This window comes from Pongo pygmaeus, chromosome 5 (genome assembly GCF_028885625.2).
Source record: "Pongo pygmaeus isolate AG05252 chromosome 5, NHGRI_mPonPyg2-v2.0_pri, whole genome shotgun sequence".
NCBI classification, from domain to species: Eukaryota; Metazoa; Chordata; class Mammalia; order Primates; family Hominidae; genus Pongo; species Pongo pygmaeus.
The window spans coordinates 142,566,921-142,583,481 of NC_072378.2; the positions used below are offsets into that span (position 1 = coordinate 142,566,921).

The window sequence follows — 16,561 nt, forward strand, 5'->3', positions numbered from 1 at the left end:
ATCCCATTTTTATCACTGTCTACTTTGAAAATCTTATGAAAGCTGTGGATTCGCATGCTAATGTGTATTGCATTTTTGCATGTCATTTGGGGGGTGTTCCAGGAAGAGGCAAGAGAGAGTGCTACATTTTTGAGACTACAGTACAAGCTACCTATTCTTGTTCAAGAAATAACAAGGAGAACAATGTGGCAGAATCCAGAATGAGAAGGAGTGATAGGATAGGAGATGAGAATGAGGGTGGTTGGGGGAGGATTCAAACAGAGAATTGATAAAATTTGACTTGTATTTTTAAAGTATTGTTCCTTTCTGTAATGGACAAGAGTGGAAAAGGCAAACTTATTAGTACGTTATTAAATAATCAAGGTAAAAGATAATGCTTGCTAGGACCAGAATTTGCCGAAGAGGACATGTTGAGTAATGGTTGGATTCTGGATATATTTTGAATGCAGAGCTGACAAAATTTAACAGATTCATTGGCAGAGTGTAAAAGATACAGAGAACTCAAAAATGACTCCAAGGGTTGGACCTAACAACTGTAAGATCATTCTTAACCATTGTGGCCATTTATAGAGTTGGTGGGGGAAAATCAGGCGTTGGTTTTGAACTTGGAGGAGCTTATCAAACATACAGGAGAAATGTGGAATTGGATGTATACTTATACAAAATCCTAAGGTTCAGAGAAGTCTGAACAGAAGATACAAATTTGGAAGTTGGCAGCAAATACACCTCATGGTATTTAAGGGTGGTATATTTAAAGCCATTAGACTGCATGAGATCATCAAGTGTAGAAAGAGGAGACAGGGAATCCAAGAGCTGAAGCCTGAGGTACTCCTGACACTGGGACATGAAAAAGAACCAGTGTAAAAGGACTGAAGGAGCGCGCAGCAAGGGTTATCAAAACCAGGAGGTCTTGATAACCAGGAAAGCAAGTGTAAAGGGGGACATCAAGGAATGAGGTGGGAAATAATCACCTGTTCATGCTCATAGGCATCAAGGAAGATGGCATGTAAGCCTTGAGTTTAGGTGGCAAAAACCACAATTACTTTCACACCAACCTAATAGCAATATAGAAGTAATCTGTAACCTTGACAAAAGCTGTTGCAGTGAGTGGTGGAGGTTAAAAACTTGCCTAAGATGGGTTCAATATAAAATCAAAGAGGAAGAATTAGATAGAGACAGCTGGTGTAAAACTTTGTCTTTCAAGGTGACTTTTTGGTATGCTAATGAAGAATAATTTATATCAAATTTTTCATAGCTCTAGCCAGGAATTTATTATTACACTCTTGTGATTCTTATAGGTACTAAGTTTGAAAATCCCTCCTCCAGCCTATGTTGCTGTTCTCTAACCAGTCATGCTTCAGTGTAGCAAGTGATTTAAAAATTAAATGAAAATTCATGCTAATTCTTAAGTGGCCAAAATTTGCAGTTGTCAGTGATTCTCATCAATCTAGTAACAAAACAGGAACTTAGAGGCCAAGGACAAAAGTAAAAGTTCTTTTTGCAGTTCCTGTCTCTTAGAAAGGATGTTTAATCAGCCAAAAGGAGTTAATGAATTTCAAAAATACATCTTGAAAATTTCCTTTTAAAATATTGTTTAGTATCCAGCATCCTTTACATCCTTTATTTTAAATAAAACAACATTGAAAAGTGAATTAGTGGAATTACAACTGCCAGAAATTTCTGCTAAATAGTATATGCATCAGTTTGTAGGAATAGGGACATTTTGGAAACAGGATGAAATAAAAATTAAATACATTGCTTTACTAAAATGAGCCCTTTTCAACTTAGTTTCTTAAATTTCACATACTAATGCAGAAACTCAAATTGGTTTAAACTTCTCTACGCTGCTCATGCTTAGATATTAGGACTGAAAGAACTTTCTAAAGTCATTACAACTTTTCCACTAAGTCTTTAGACAGGATTAAATTATTTCAGATAGAAGAAAATTTGGCTTAATTTAAAAGACCCTCAAAGAAGGCAGTTTAAACTTTCCTTAGCAATTTATTCATTTACTTTTAAAATAGTTTTCTTCATAACTACCAAAAGGTACATTCTGCATTGATAAACATTAAGTAGCTGACCTTTAAGGCTTATTTTCTGTTATTTCATCTATTTTAATATGAGTTGCAAATTGCAGTGTGGTAATTGTATTTTACCAAGATAGACCTGAATGACTGGCTAACTTTACTACTACCAAAACAGTATGACCTTCAGTAAATTACTTTACTTTTGTAATGACGTTTCTTCATCTCTAAAATGATAGGATTATAGAATCCCGAGAAAGAAGGATGAAGAAATAGGGACTTCAGATAAGACACGTGTCACATTTAGGGATGTCAGTTATTGCGTGGTTTCACGTTAGACTCTAAAACTCATGTTTGACTCATTCATCTCATGTATCCCCAGCATTTAGCATATTACCTGACTTGAGTAAATAATAAATAACTGTTAACTTACTGGAAATGAGGGTGCTTCATAGGGAGTAAACATTTGCACTTAGCCTTGGAGGAAAGGAGACTGGACAGAGAGGAAACCATGTTAGATAAGAGAGAATAGCGTAAGAAGAGAATGCAGGTAAGACAGGAATCCAATCTTCATTGAGGGAAATGGAAATAAGACTGAGTGTCCACAATGTGGAGGGCCTTGAATGCCAGATTAAACTGTATTTACATTGAGCCAGTCTTATAATGTCTCAAAGCCTTAGTGTGAGTAAAATGTGACCTGCCTAAATTTCGAGGTTCTGATGAAGACCAAATAGAGGAAAATGTGTGGAAATGCTTTATAACCTGTAGAATGCCATAAAGATGTCAGTCCAAGACTTTAATCTTGTCTTGGATTTATCTTACTTATCCAACTAGCATTTAATATGTATCTTCTATGCATGGCATATTGGTTTATTTATCTTTATTCTCCAAATATTTCCTTATTTCTACCTTTGCTTGTACTTTTCCTTCTCTCCAGAATCATCTTATTGCTTCCATTTTTTCACATCTTACCCATATTGCATGACCAAACTGAAGTATCATTTTCTTTACCTTATTCTGTTTTTTCTTTATTCTCTGAACTGTTCCATGTACTTACTATAGGAAACAGGTTTAATACTTCCTTCCTACTAAGTGTGTTTTTATAGTAATAGTTCTTTGTATTTTAATTTCATATCCATAGCCAGATGATTAGCTCCCTAAGGGTGGAAATAATGTATTGACTTATTTTATATTAATTAAAATAATTAATACCTAATTAAATTTTATCTAATTTAAATAAATACCTAATTTTATTAATTAATTAATACCTAATTAATATTTAATTAATACATAAGTAAATATTAATTAAAATAATTAAGACCTAATTAAAGGTCTTAATTTGGCTTTTATGTAACTTTTCCCATATTTGGATATAGAAAACATAATTCATATTTAAAATTCTATATGAGTTATTATTGATTGCGCCCACTATTTTGCACTCTGTCGTAGGACAGAGTATTTAAAATTACTGGAAGGTCAGCTAGAGGATTAGGAGCCAAAGGAGATTAGAGAGAAACCAAGAGAATAGAGTGTCACAAAAACTAGAGATAGAGAAGGTTTCACAAAGATTGGCATAGTCCAGGGCTTTTAATATATTTACAGAGTGTAGCAGTTTGGTAAGATGATACCTAAAAAGTGTCCCTTGGATTTTCTAGTGTAGACTAGGCAGTTGATATTAGCAAGAGCAATTCCTCAAATGAACTGACAACTTAAGTGAGGAACAGGCTGACACATGTGGGCTCCCTGCCAGTAAAAGACACAGGCATATTCAAATTCCCTGACCTTTTGTGTTACTGGAGAATATGAACTAAACAGAAAAGACATATACCCTCCCCACCCCCTAGAGTGAACTGAGTGGTGAAGAAGTGAAGACTAAATGTGGATACTTCTGTTGGAAATTTCATTTGTGAAGTGGAGCAAAATGTCATACCTGGAAGAAAATCAGAATCAATGTATAGATTTTTTAATTGAATATGTAAGAGGAGTGTTTGATAAGAAGGAAATGTGATACAAATTTAGTAATTTAGGGGTTAATTTTTTTAGTTTTCTGTACAGAAGCTACCTCTAGTAGTATCTAGAGACTCACATTATAGAATATTCAACTAAGTATCTGGACCACCTCCTACATTTATACTTATCAATGACTTCGTGGATCTTTGCAAAAGGATACTCTATTTTTTTTTTTTTTTTGGCCGGGAGGAGGTCTGGAGCTGGGCTGGTGCAGTGGCGCAGTCTTGGCTCGCTGCAACCTCTGCCTCCTGGGTTCACGTGATTCTCGTGTCTCAGCCTCTTGAGTAGCTGGGATTACAGGTGTGTGCCACCATGCCCGGCTAATTTTTTGTGTTTTTCATAGAGACGGGGTTGGTCTCTATTGGCCAGGCTGGTCTCCAACTCCTGAGCTCAGGCAATCCACCCTCCTTGGCCTCCCAAAGTGCTAGGATTACAGGCATGAGCCACTGTGCCTAGCCCTCTATTTCTTTATTTCTTTCTGTTTTTTGAGACAGAGTCTCGCTCTGCTGCCCAGGCTGGAGTGCAGTGGCGTCTGCCTCCCGAATTCAAGTGATTCTCCTGCCTCAGCCTCCCGAGTAGCTGCAACTACAGGCATGTGCCACCACGCCCAGCTAATTTTTGTATTTTCAATAGAGACAGGGTTTCATTATGTTGGCCAGGCTGGTCTTGAACAACTGACCTCGTGATCTGCCTGCCTCAGCCTCCCAAAGTGGTGGGATTACAGGCATGAGTCACCGCGCTTGTTTTCAAATAGTAAAACCACGTTCGCTCTGGAACTCTAATTGCATATAAATCACCTGGGGGTCTTGTAGTGCAGGTGCAGGCTGGCACTTGTAGTTCAGGTTCAGTAGATCTGGGGTGGGCTTGAAGATTCTGCATTTCTAACAAGTTCCCAAGTGATAACGATGCCACTATAAAGGTCAGTTGAAAATATAAACTAAAAATCACTAGCACATCCAAAATTATAAGAGATTTTTATATTTTTTAAAGCAAATTTTTATCTTATATCCTGTAACATTAGCATATCAAGTTACATTAGTTTTAAGGCATAGAAGAAGAGGCAGCTAACAGGTTCTTCATGATCTTTTCAGTTAACCCAATGAGTTATTATTTTTCCCTTTTTAGAATCAGGGTAACTGAGGTTCAGAGCTGTTAACTAGCATGTGACTAGTTAAAAAGTCAGGTTTACCTGCCTATCAGTCTAGCATTTGCTTTAACCACCACATCTTAATTTTCTTTTTATTTTTTTCTTGATTTGTACAGATCTGTTTTCTTTGTCTTTAGTGAAAATAATTCAATCTATTGTTATTTTTATATTTAGTCTTAGAATTCTACGTTAGCCTATTTCTCCCCTGTGCAGAAGAGTTGCAAATTTTGCTGGAAGGACACTCCTGTTTTTCCATTGCATATCCTTTCTGAAATGTTATATGATAAAAGAGAACTGGGCATATGTTTTGAGGACAATAGCTTTTCATGAATTCTGTCAAGCCTTAAATACTTGGTGGATTCCAACAATAGGGTGAGGTATTGCCAGTTTCTTTTAGAGCTGTAATCTGCAGAAATAGGTTTTATCTCAGAAATATGATACAGGTCATCATAAATGTTTACTTTTTACTTCTTTACCATAGTCCAATGTTGATATAAAAATGCTCTCTTTTAGAATGTGAAACACAGGAAGTATGCCAGATGGAAGGCAACATACATCCATAATTGTTTAAAGAATGGGGAGACTCCTCAAGCAGGCCCTGTTGGAATTGAAGAAGATAATGGTATGTATTTATTTATTCTGAGTAAAAGGACTTAGTAGAATCATAATTATTCAGTAGATTACTCAAAGTTTTTGGAGGGAACAATACAGTTTTGTTTTCATCAGGCCCAGAATCAATGAAAGTTAAGTATAAAATCATAAACTTAGGGACAGTGAGAAATAGAAATGAAGGTCAAACTGCTGTAATAGCTGTCCATGTCAACAAAGTGACTTATCTGTCTCCTATTTTTTTTTTTTTTATGAGACGTAGTCTCGCTCTGTCGCCCAGGCTGGAGTGCAGTGGCACAGTCTCTGCTCACTGGAAGCTCTGCCTCCCAGGTTCATGCCATTCTTCTGCCTCAGCCTCCCTAGTAGCTGGGACTACAGGCGCCTGCCACCACACCTGGCTAATTTTTTTGTATTTTTAGTAGAGACAGGGTTTCACCGTGTTAGACAGGATGGTCTCGATCTCCTGACATTGTGATCCACCCGCCTCGGCCTCCCAAAGTGCTGGGATTACAGGCGTGAGGCACCGTGCCCAGCCTCCTACTTTTAATCAGATTTCATTCCTGTTATATAGGAAAGGCAATCCATTTATAATTTATAAAATGTTTTCAAACCACAAAGAATACTATATCATTTTTTGTAAATCTATTTGAGTTGTGTAGGTTATTTGGGGAGTTAGTAATACATTCACATGGTTCAGAAAAATCATAGAGTATATAAAAAATATGAAGTGAATTTCTCCTGTCTACCACATCCCGCATCTTCCCAGATCCTACCAAAACTCAAGTAAGCATTGTTTTTAGTTTTTTTGTGTATCTTTACAGAGATCATTTTTTATGAATTTACTACCAAGTAGAAACACATATGCTCCATTTTTTCATACAACTGGTAATATACATACTGTTCTGTACCTGGCTCTGTTTTTTTTTTTAACTTGATATGTACAGGAAAATTTTACCATCACACAGTGCGTTTTACAAATTTTAATCACGAAAAAATAAAGGTCTTATTATTTTACTTGGCCTTTCAGTTAATGTGTAATAGAAAAGGGAAACCTTTTTTCACTTACTTGTTTTTTATGTATTAGACATAGTAAATAGATGGTTATAAAGAGAACGACCACTGTTCTTGGAACTGAGAAAATTCCAAACGATCCTTGCATTTTGTTACACACTTTTATGCATTTGTGAAGCTAATTATCCAATGCAGGCATCAGTAAACTTTCTTAAAGGATCAGATAATAAATATTTTCAGTTTATGAATGATACTGTCTTTGTTGCAGCTGTTTAGCTCTGCTGTTGTAGTACAGAAGTAGCCATAGATAATATGTAAAAAAAAATGAGTGGTTGTGTTCCAGTAAAGCTTTATTTACAATAGCAGGCTGCCAGCCCACTGGCCATAGTTGGCCAACCCCAATCTAATTAATCTCTTTATTATTATAATGAATTATATTGAAAGATTGCCTATTATTGAACCAGTTTTACATTGTGTAATAAACCCCACTTGGTCATGATATATTTTTTTTTATTATGCTGATAGGTTCAGTTCACTACTATATCATTTACGATTTTTATGTTGACATTTATAACTGAAGATGGTCTACAGTTTTCCTTTTTGGTATCAATGTTATGATGTTATGCTTACTTCATAAATATAATCAGAATGTTTCTAGTCTTTTTCTATGCTTTGGAACAGTGGAATTATCTGGTTTTTAAATGCACCCTAGAAATTTTTTGTGAAACCAACTAGCCGTTTTACTTTTCGGGACTATTTTAGATGTTGCATTTTAGGTATATTGAAATACCTAATGAATTGTCAATTTGGGGTTTTTGGCATTCTTTCAATATCAGTAACTTCTCTAATCTTAAAACTCTTTAACATTCTGCCTTTGAAAGTAGGAAGTGTGCATTTTGATTATCACGTTGATCTGTTTTGTTCTGAAATGGTTATTGTAGGCCCTTACGATTAATAATGCTAACTAAATAGATTATTAAATGTAGATAGTTTTTGTTTTCCAAAAGTCAGCTTAAATGGAAGTTGTCATTTCTGTTATTTATTTTCATACAGATTTGATGGAGTTTCTGGATAGTAGAAAATTGTAAGCTACAGAATACTAATAAGAAATCCTCTACAATATAAAGGAGAATATTTTCACTGCATACTTTTTCAACTCATTAACTTAAAACATAACCTGTTGTCATAATCAGGGCTTAATGTCATAACCTCTAATAATGTCTTCTCAAAGATAGCCTATATATCTACAAGATATAATGTCATTAAATCTGAATTTGTGTGAGAAAAGTCTTCTTTAAGACTTTGATTGTTTTCTTTTTCTGAGTGTAGAATTATATTCTGTTGTGTTTTAGGATTAACTCTTGGAACATAGTCTAAGTGTAAAAGGTAGTATATTTCACAAAAACCTAATTGTCTATTGTTCTGGCATTGAATTTCTAGGAAAACCAGTAGAAAATAATAGATATTGTACTTAGTTAACTTAGATAAAGAACAAAAGAGTATATACTTTTGAAAACAGTACTGTGTATTAAGTTCTAGCTGAATACCACATCACCATGACATTTGAATAGATATTACAAACAGGCTTCAACTTATGATTTAACATATACTTTTTCACCTTTAAGAATATAGCAAAGCAATATGCATTCAATAGAAACTGTACTTCGAGAACCCTTACAGTCATTGTTTTTCACCTTCAGTACAGTATTTATTAAATTATATAAAGGCTTTGTGTTAGATGATTTTGCACTAATGTAAGTGCTCTGAGCATGTTTCATGTAGGCTAGGCTAAGCTATGATGTTCAGTAGGTTAGGTGTTTTAAATGCATTTTTTACTTAGATTTTTGACTTGCAGTGGGTTTATTGGGATGTAACACCATCATATGTTGATGAGCATCTGTATGTAGAATTAATGATATAAAAAAAAGAACAGTAGATCATTGAAACCACTCATTTTATATGGTAAATTTGTTTTGATACAATGTTAAATTTACTGGCAAATTGCCAGAATGATATAAAGAATTCCAGTATGCCTTTGATCCAGAATTAAACATTCTCTCATTGATTCATAGTCTGTCCCTCTTTCTCACCCCTTGTCCCCTTTTCTCTCTCCCCACTCCCCCTACCACATATAAAAAAGAAAGGACATGAGGTGTTATTTTATATATTTGTGTGTGTGTGTGTAAAATTTTAAAATACAACCTGGTGTCATAATCTGGTGTTAATGTCATGATTTTTAGCAGTATCTCCTTAGAAATGGCTTATGGCTTCACAAGAGGATATCATTATATATATATTTTGAAGTATTTGTTAGTAAATTAGAGATATGCTCTTTTACTCCTGAGTACTTCTGTATTTCCTAAGAATAGTGGCATTCTTTTTACTACAGTGTACTTATCAAAATCGAGAAGTATAGTATTTATTTAGTGTATCATCTGATCTCCGTCTGTGTTCAGATTTTAGCAGTTGACTCAGTAATACCCTTTGTAGTTTTCTTCCTCATGCACATAGATCACACGTTGCATCTGGGTGCCATATCTCTTTAGTCTCCTTAATATGGAGTAGCTCCCCAGGATTTCTAGTGTTTCTTTGCCTTGATGCTTTTGAAAAGTACAGTTACTTTTTAACTGTTCCTCAATTTGTTCGTCTGACATTGCCTCATAATTAGTTTAACCCTATGCATTTTTTGCAGAATAGCCCAAAATAAAGTTGTTTCCTCCGTGCCTTAACATTATAAGTATACGATTTTGGTGAAATATTGGTGATATTAACTGATCACTTGGGTAATGTGGTGTCTTCTGGGTTATTCCCCATTAAAATTATTTTTCCCTTTGCTATTAATAAGTAATTTGTGGAAGATACTTTGATATTATGTAAATATCCTATATTTTTTATGCAACTTCACCCCCTGGGTTTAGCATTCATTGATGATTTATCATTCTTTTTATTTTAATTAGTTGGCACTCTACCATAAGGATGGACTTTCCAGTCTATACATAAATAAATGTGTGTGTTTATTCATTTAATTATTTACATCAATATGGGCTCATGAATTTATTCAGTGATTATAATTCATTACTCATTATTCTTTATTATGATCCTTTATGTGACTCCTGTTGCAGCTTCTGCACCAGTTGTGGCTTCATTACTTGAGCAAATTAACATTCTTTGGTACCTAATATACAGCTATTGATCTGGTCAGTGCCTTTTTCTTCATACCTGTCCATAAGGTTCACTAGAAGCAGTTTGCTTTCAGCCGGCATGGCCAGCAGTACACCTTCACTGTCCTACCTCAGGGGTATATCAACTCTCCAGCTCTATGTCACAATTTAGTTTGCAGGGATCTTAATAGCCTTCTTACCCTTCCACAAGATATTACACTGGTCCGTTATATTGATGACATTATGCTGATTGGACCTAGTGAGCAACTACTCTGGACTTAGTGGTGAGACATTTGCTTCTCACAGAATGGGAAATCAATCTGACTAAAGTTCAGAGACCTCAGTGAAATTTCTAAAGGTCCAGTGATATGGGGCATGTCAAGATATTCATAATAAGGTGATATTGTTGCATCTAGCCCCTCCTACGACCAAGAAAAGAGAGGTACCGTGCCTAGTGGACCCACTTGGATTTTGGAATCAACACGTTCCTCATTTGGGTGTATTACTCTGACCCATCTGCTGAGTAACTCAATCTTCTTTTCTTTTTCCTTTATCTTAACTATTCTGTCCTTTGAGTTTCCACATAAATTTTATAATTAGATTTTCAGTTTCTCTTTTTTAGAAAAAATGCCGACTGGCATTATGATTAGTATTAAATTTAGGGAGAATTAATTGTCTTTCAGTACATGAACATAATATATCTTTCCATTTATTTAAGCTTTCTGTAATTTCTTTCAGCAGTATTTTAGATTTTTTGAAGTAGAGGTTTTTACCTCTTTTGTTAAATTTACTTCAAGTATTTTGTCTCCTTTCATTCTCTTGCAAATGAAATTAATTTTTTAATTTGGTTTTCCAGTCGTTAGCTTCTAATATGAATTACAATTGATTTTTGTATAATCTTTTATCTTGCAACCTTGCTAAATTTACCTATTGATTCTGATAATTACTTTGTAAATTCCTTGAGAGTTTGTATGTAGATAATTATGTCATCTGCAAGGAGAGACAGTTTTGCTTCTTCCTTTCTAATCCTCATTTCTTTCTTTTTCTTGCCTGTTGTACCAGTGGCAATAAATATGTCCATTGTTTTGTTTTGTTTTTTGCCCTTTGTGATACTGAGAAATCTTTATTTCTAGGGTGCTGAGAAGTTTTGTCATAAATGGATGTTGAATTTTGTCAAGTGCTTTTTATGCACTTATTGAAATTATCATAGGACTTTTTTTCTTCTGTTAATATGAGTTACATTGATTGATTTTCAAATGTTGAACCAACCCTGCACTCATTGGTAAACTTAGTCATGATGAGGCCTTGTATTATATGGCTGATTTGATTCTGATACTAAGAATTTGTGTGTCTACATTTCAGTATTTGTGAGGTTTGGTATCAGGGTTACACTGGCCTCATAAAACAAGGTGAAAGTAATCCCTTCTCTGTTTTCTGAAAGTGTTTGCATAAGATTGGTATTTTTTCTTACTTGAATGTTTGATATAATTCACTGCTTATTCCATCTAGGCTATGCATTTTCTTTGTAGGAGGGTTTTTAACCATGAATTCAGCTTCCCCAATAGATTTAGGACTGTTCAGATCGTCTCTTTTTGGGTGAATTATGGTATTTTGTATCTTCAAGTGATTTGTCCATTTCCCTGAGGTGGTGCCATTTATTGGCGTAATATTTTCTTAGTGTCTTCACTGTCCTTTTAATGTCTGTAGGATGTATTTGATATCACCTCCTTCATTTCTCATATTCATAATAGCTGTTTCCTCTTTTTCCTCCCAGTCTCTTGACAGAGATGTTTTAATTTTTTTTATTATCTCAACAAGTACTTAGTACAGTTTTTTTCTTCTTTATTTTCTATTCCTTTTATTTTTTCCTGCAGCACACTTGGAGTTTAATTTGCTTTTTTTTTTTTTTTTTTAGCTTCTTAGGGAGGAAATGTAGATCTTTGATCTTTAAATTTTTCTTTTCTGATAGAAGAATTTAAATCTATCTTTCAGTTTCCCTCTAAGCATTGGTTTAGTGACATCCTGCAAATTTTGGTATCACTCAGTTCACCATAATTATAGTTTTCTTTGTGATTTCTTCTTTGAGTAATGGATTATTTATAAATATATTGTTTAATTTCAGAATGTTTGAGGTGTTTTTAGATATCTTACTGATTTCTAATTCAATTCCATTTTAGTCAGAGAACATACTATAAAAGATTTCGGTGTTTTGTAGTTTACCAAGATTTCTTTCATGGCCCAGCATATGATCTGTCTTGGTGAATGTCCCATGTGCAGTTGAAAAGAATGTATTCTGCAGTTATTGCTTATGATGTTCTCTGTTAAATCTCCAAGTACAGTGGTTTTACTAGTTCTGTCAGCTTGTTTCATTTTGAGACTCTGTTATTATATTAGGCACATGTACCTTTATAGTTATTTTTTATGAACTAACCTTTTTATTATTATGGAACATGCCACTATATCTTGCTGATGTTCCTGGTTACGAATTCTATTTGGCCTGATTTTAAAGTTAGCCACCCCAGCTTTTGTCAGCTTGGTATTTATGTGATGTTTTAATCCTTATGAAATGGTCCTTTTTATCTCAGTTAATATTCCTTGTCAGTGATTCTATTTGTCTGTTACTAAAATTAGTCACCGGCTTTTGTCTGCTGGATATTTACATGGTTTGTCATCCTTTTAGTTTAAACAAATCTAGATCTTTGTGTTTTTAAGTACATTTCCTGCAAAAAGCATATAGGCACTTTTTTATTCTGTCTCTCAACCCCTGTGTGAGACATGGTGTTTAGTTCATTTACATTTAATGTAATTGCTATAGCTAGATTTAAACCTATTTTGCCATTTCCTTTCTGTTAATACCATCTGTTTTTTTTTTCTCTTACAGTTTTTCTCCCCCCGGTTAATTTTTTCTCTTTCATTTGTTATGTCTATGTTTTACTTTATGGCCTTGAACAAATTTATCATAGCGCTTTAAAATGCTTTTTTGCTGATTTTCAATATCAGGGTCATTTTGAGGTCTTTTTTGTAGACTCTTTTTTTCACATTTTCCTTTTCTTCCCTAATTTTTAATAACTTCTATTTGTTGATAACATGTTGAAGCTCCTCTGCATCCTGTTATCTTTCTCTGCAAAGTCTTGATTCTTATTCCAGCAGACCATTGACTTGCCAGAACTCAAACTTTGTCCCCCTCTTTCAGCTTTAAGTTGCTTTTCTCCAGGGCCCCCTAGAGTCTCACCTGAGTGTGCATAATTCAGGCGCTTGTAGGTGTTTAGTTGGGGTTCATACAAACATTTCATGGCTCACTTCTTGGCAACTTTCTTTTGTGTAGACTATTGAGTGCCCTCAGATGAAAAGCCACATAAAATCAAATGTTACCTGGTAAGATTTCCTCTTACCCTTACTCTCGTTTCTACCAGCTTTTGGTCATGCTCTAGTGCCTTTATGTTGTGGAGCTTTTTTCTTTCCCAGAATGTATAAATGTTAGAGTTCTCCAGTATTGGGGAAAGTCGTGTTAATGTATGTAAAATATAAATACATCCACAAGGTTGCTTGATAAAATGCTCATCTCAGATTAGGTAAATTTAACTTTTTTTCTTGTTTGAAATTAGCTACATTGAATAGCCTGTTTATAATCAGACAAAAAAGTTACTTAAAAATGTGGTAGAAAGCAATAAGATCTATTCTCTTTGATGAATCTGTAGCTCTAGCTTGCTTTTATTTTAAGTTACTGTGATTCCCAGTAGCGGCTGATGGTCATTTTATACTCAAAATTCAGTTTTTCAAAGTAGTTTTCAAATTTGGCTCATGATACAGTATATTTTAAAAGTTTGCATTTCAGAACTTTTCAAAATGAAATATCTTATTTCTTTCTGCATAGCTAAATGCAAAATTTTATTCCTCTGTTTTTGTTTATTAGCTAAATGCATTGAACAGATAATCATTTAGTAGCTAGTACGTGGTAAATCTTAAGTAAAAGTCAGCTGTCAGAAAATGGAGTTCTTCTTGGATAGCATAAATGTGACATGTTTTGCCAGAAATGTCCTTGAGTCTTCATAAGTTTAAAGAAAGTTTATTTTAAAGAAAAACATAGGCTGGGTGTGGTGGCTCATGCCTGTAATCCCAGCACTTTAGGAGGCCAAGGCAGGCAGATCACGAGGTCCGGAGATTGAGACCATCCTGGCTAACACGGTGAAACCCCGTCTCTACTAAAAATACAAAAAAAAAAAAAAAAAAAAAAAAACTAGCCGGGAGTGGTGGCAGGCACCTGTAGTCCCAGCTATTCGGGAGGCTGAGGCAGGAGAATGGTGTGAACCCAGGAGGTGGAGCTTGCCGTGAGCTGAGATCACGCCACTGCACTGCAGCCTGGGCAGCAGAGTGAGACTCCGTCTCAAAAAAAAAAAAAAAATATATATATATATATATATGTGTGTATATATACACTATATGCAAAGATTTTATAGAATTAAAAAATATTAACCTGAAAGAAGTGATAATCATATTGTCAGGTACAATTACATTTTTTAAGAAAATAAAAAAATTAAAAATATTGTTTTAAGAATAGAGCTTGCTTCTCCACTGCATTAAATAGAATTGCATTTAAAGATTCCATTTGTCATGTGTATAATGAAATAAGAATACTTAGCACTTGTATTTCAAAATACCTACTATAACATTGTGTATACGTGATCTGATAGATGTTGAAGAAAATGAAGATGCTGGAGCAGCCTCTCTGCCCACTCAGCCAACTCAGCCATCATCATCTTCAACTTACGACCCAAGCAACATGCCATCAGGCAACTATACTGGAATACAGATTCCTCCGGGTGCACACGCTCCAGCTAATACACCAGCAGAAGTGCCTCACAGCACAGGTGGGAAACTATAACTCAATGATTTATTTAATTCCCCTTTTATAAATAAGAACTGCATTTCTTATCACATGTGTGCCTCATAATGATGGTCGTGAAAACATGACAAGTTCCTTGAATTCCATTTGAACCCACAAGAAACATTAAATTATTTTCATTAAAATTTTAATATTAGTTGTATTCTAGTTATTTGAGAAATTACAAGTATTATGTGCATTGATTACCCTTAACCTTATATTTTATTAATAAGATTGGTTTCCATGCTTTTCATATATATTGCTGTTTTTCTTTTTCTTCTCTTCCCTTTCTTTTCCCCTCACTATTGTTTTAGAATAGCTCGGAGGTGAGTGGAGTTGATATTAGGATGTGTCAGTCAGGGTCTCACTGTGATACCTAGGTTTGTTTCATTCCCTTAGGACTATGCCTCTGCCCTCAACATGGGTATTATTGATGATGGGGAGTGGGCTTTGAGGCATAAAATCTCAGTAACAATGAAATCATAGACAGGTGAAAGGAGGGATTTGGGTTTTTTTTTTAACCTTACAAATATGACACTTTAAAAAACTAACAGGAAAGAGAGACCTACTATCTTTGAATAAATCAGTACTGTATGTGTATGTTTTTATTTTTAAAAATCTGACAAAGTTAGTCCTCAGTAGTTAAGTCAGGGTCAGTAAAGACACTTTGACAAAATTTCAGTTACTCTTCCCTTTAATTGCATTGTTGACAGAGTGTCACGTTTATCTCCAAGTAGGACACTTGCAGCTATAATTTAAATTTTACATTTAATTTTTTCAAAAACTTTTCTTAAAAATTTACTTTTATCCCAGGTGACTTATGGTACTAAACTATACAAACACTTTAAAATACTTAATTAATGGAATGACAGTCATCCTTCAAGCCCTGATTTCTACTGTTCCTATTATGTAACACACTATTACTTTACTGACTTTCATTTGTCAGCCTTATTTTACCCAAATTTTTTTTATTTTACCCAAATTTTGCATGAATTACATTATACACAAGTTTTCTATTTTGACCATTGTAACATCAAGTATGATTAGTGTCTTTCCTCCTATTTTGAAACTTTCAAGTTTATATTTGCAAAAATATTGCTAACGTTTTCTTTAAGATTATTGATGAAATGATGATTTTAGCACTGATCTCTTTTTGTGTCTTCATTCAGCATATTTGACCCTGGCTTTTCAATATTTTATGGCCTATGTAATGACATTAATAGACAAACCTATTTGCATTTGTTTTGGAAGTAAAATTTGTTGGAACACTTTTAAGTATTTTATTATGTTTAGAAATACTCATTATTTCCAGTGTAGAATAATGGAAGTGAAACCAGCTACTTAGATCTGTTTGCCTTAGATGAATACTGTTCAAATTATACTTGAAGGTTTAAATCCTGATCAAGAGTCCCAGACACAAGCATTCTCATAGAGGAGCCAAAGGGAAATAAAATGCATTTAGGAGGCAAATCATATTGGTTATTTGTTTCTACCCCATGCTAAAGCATAAACTCAGCTGATATTTAACTTCTCATGACCTTAATTTTTCCTGTTTCTAATATGAAATTAATCATACTTACTTCTCATGGTTATTTTAATTATTAAAAGGGAAAAACTGTAAAAATGGACTAGTAGTAGGCCTGTCACAAAATCAGTGTTCAGCAAATTAGCCTCCTTTCCCTCTATTTTTTCCTCTTCCTTCCTATTTCTGTGCCAA

General features: G+C 34.3%; 1 protein-coding gene across 1 annotated transcript in view; it reads left to right on the forward strand.

The window, feature by feature from the left end:
- Positions 1–16,561, forward strand: part of VTA1 (vesicle trafficking 1) — a 70,785-nt gene that overhangs the window by 34,791 nt on the left and 19,433 nt on the right. Inside the window, exons 5-6 of the mRNA XM_054491674.2 lie at positions 5,695–5,803; positions 14,654–14,830. Coding sequence (XP_054347649.1) covers positions 5,695–5,803; positions 14,654–14,830 — 286 coding nt within the window. The remainder of the gene's footprint in view (positions 1–5,694; positions 5,804–14,653; positions 14,831–16,561) is intronic.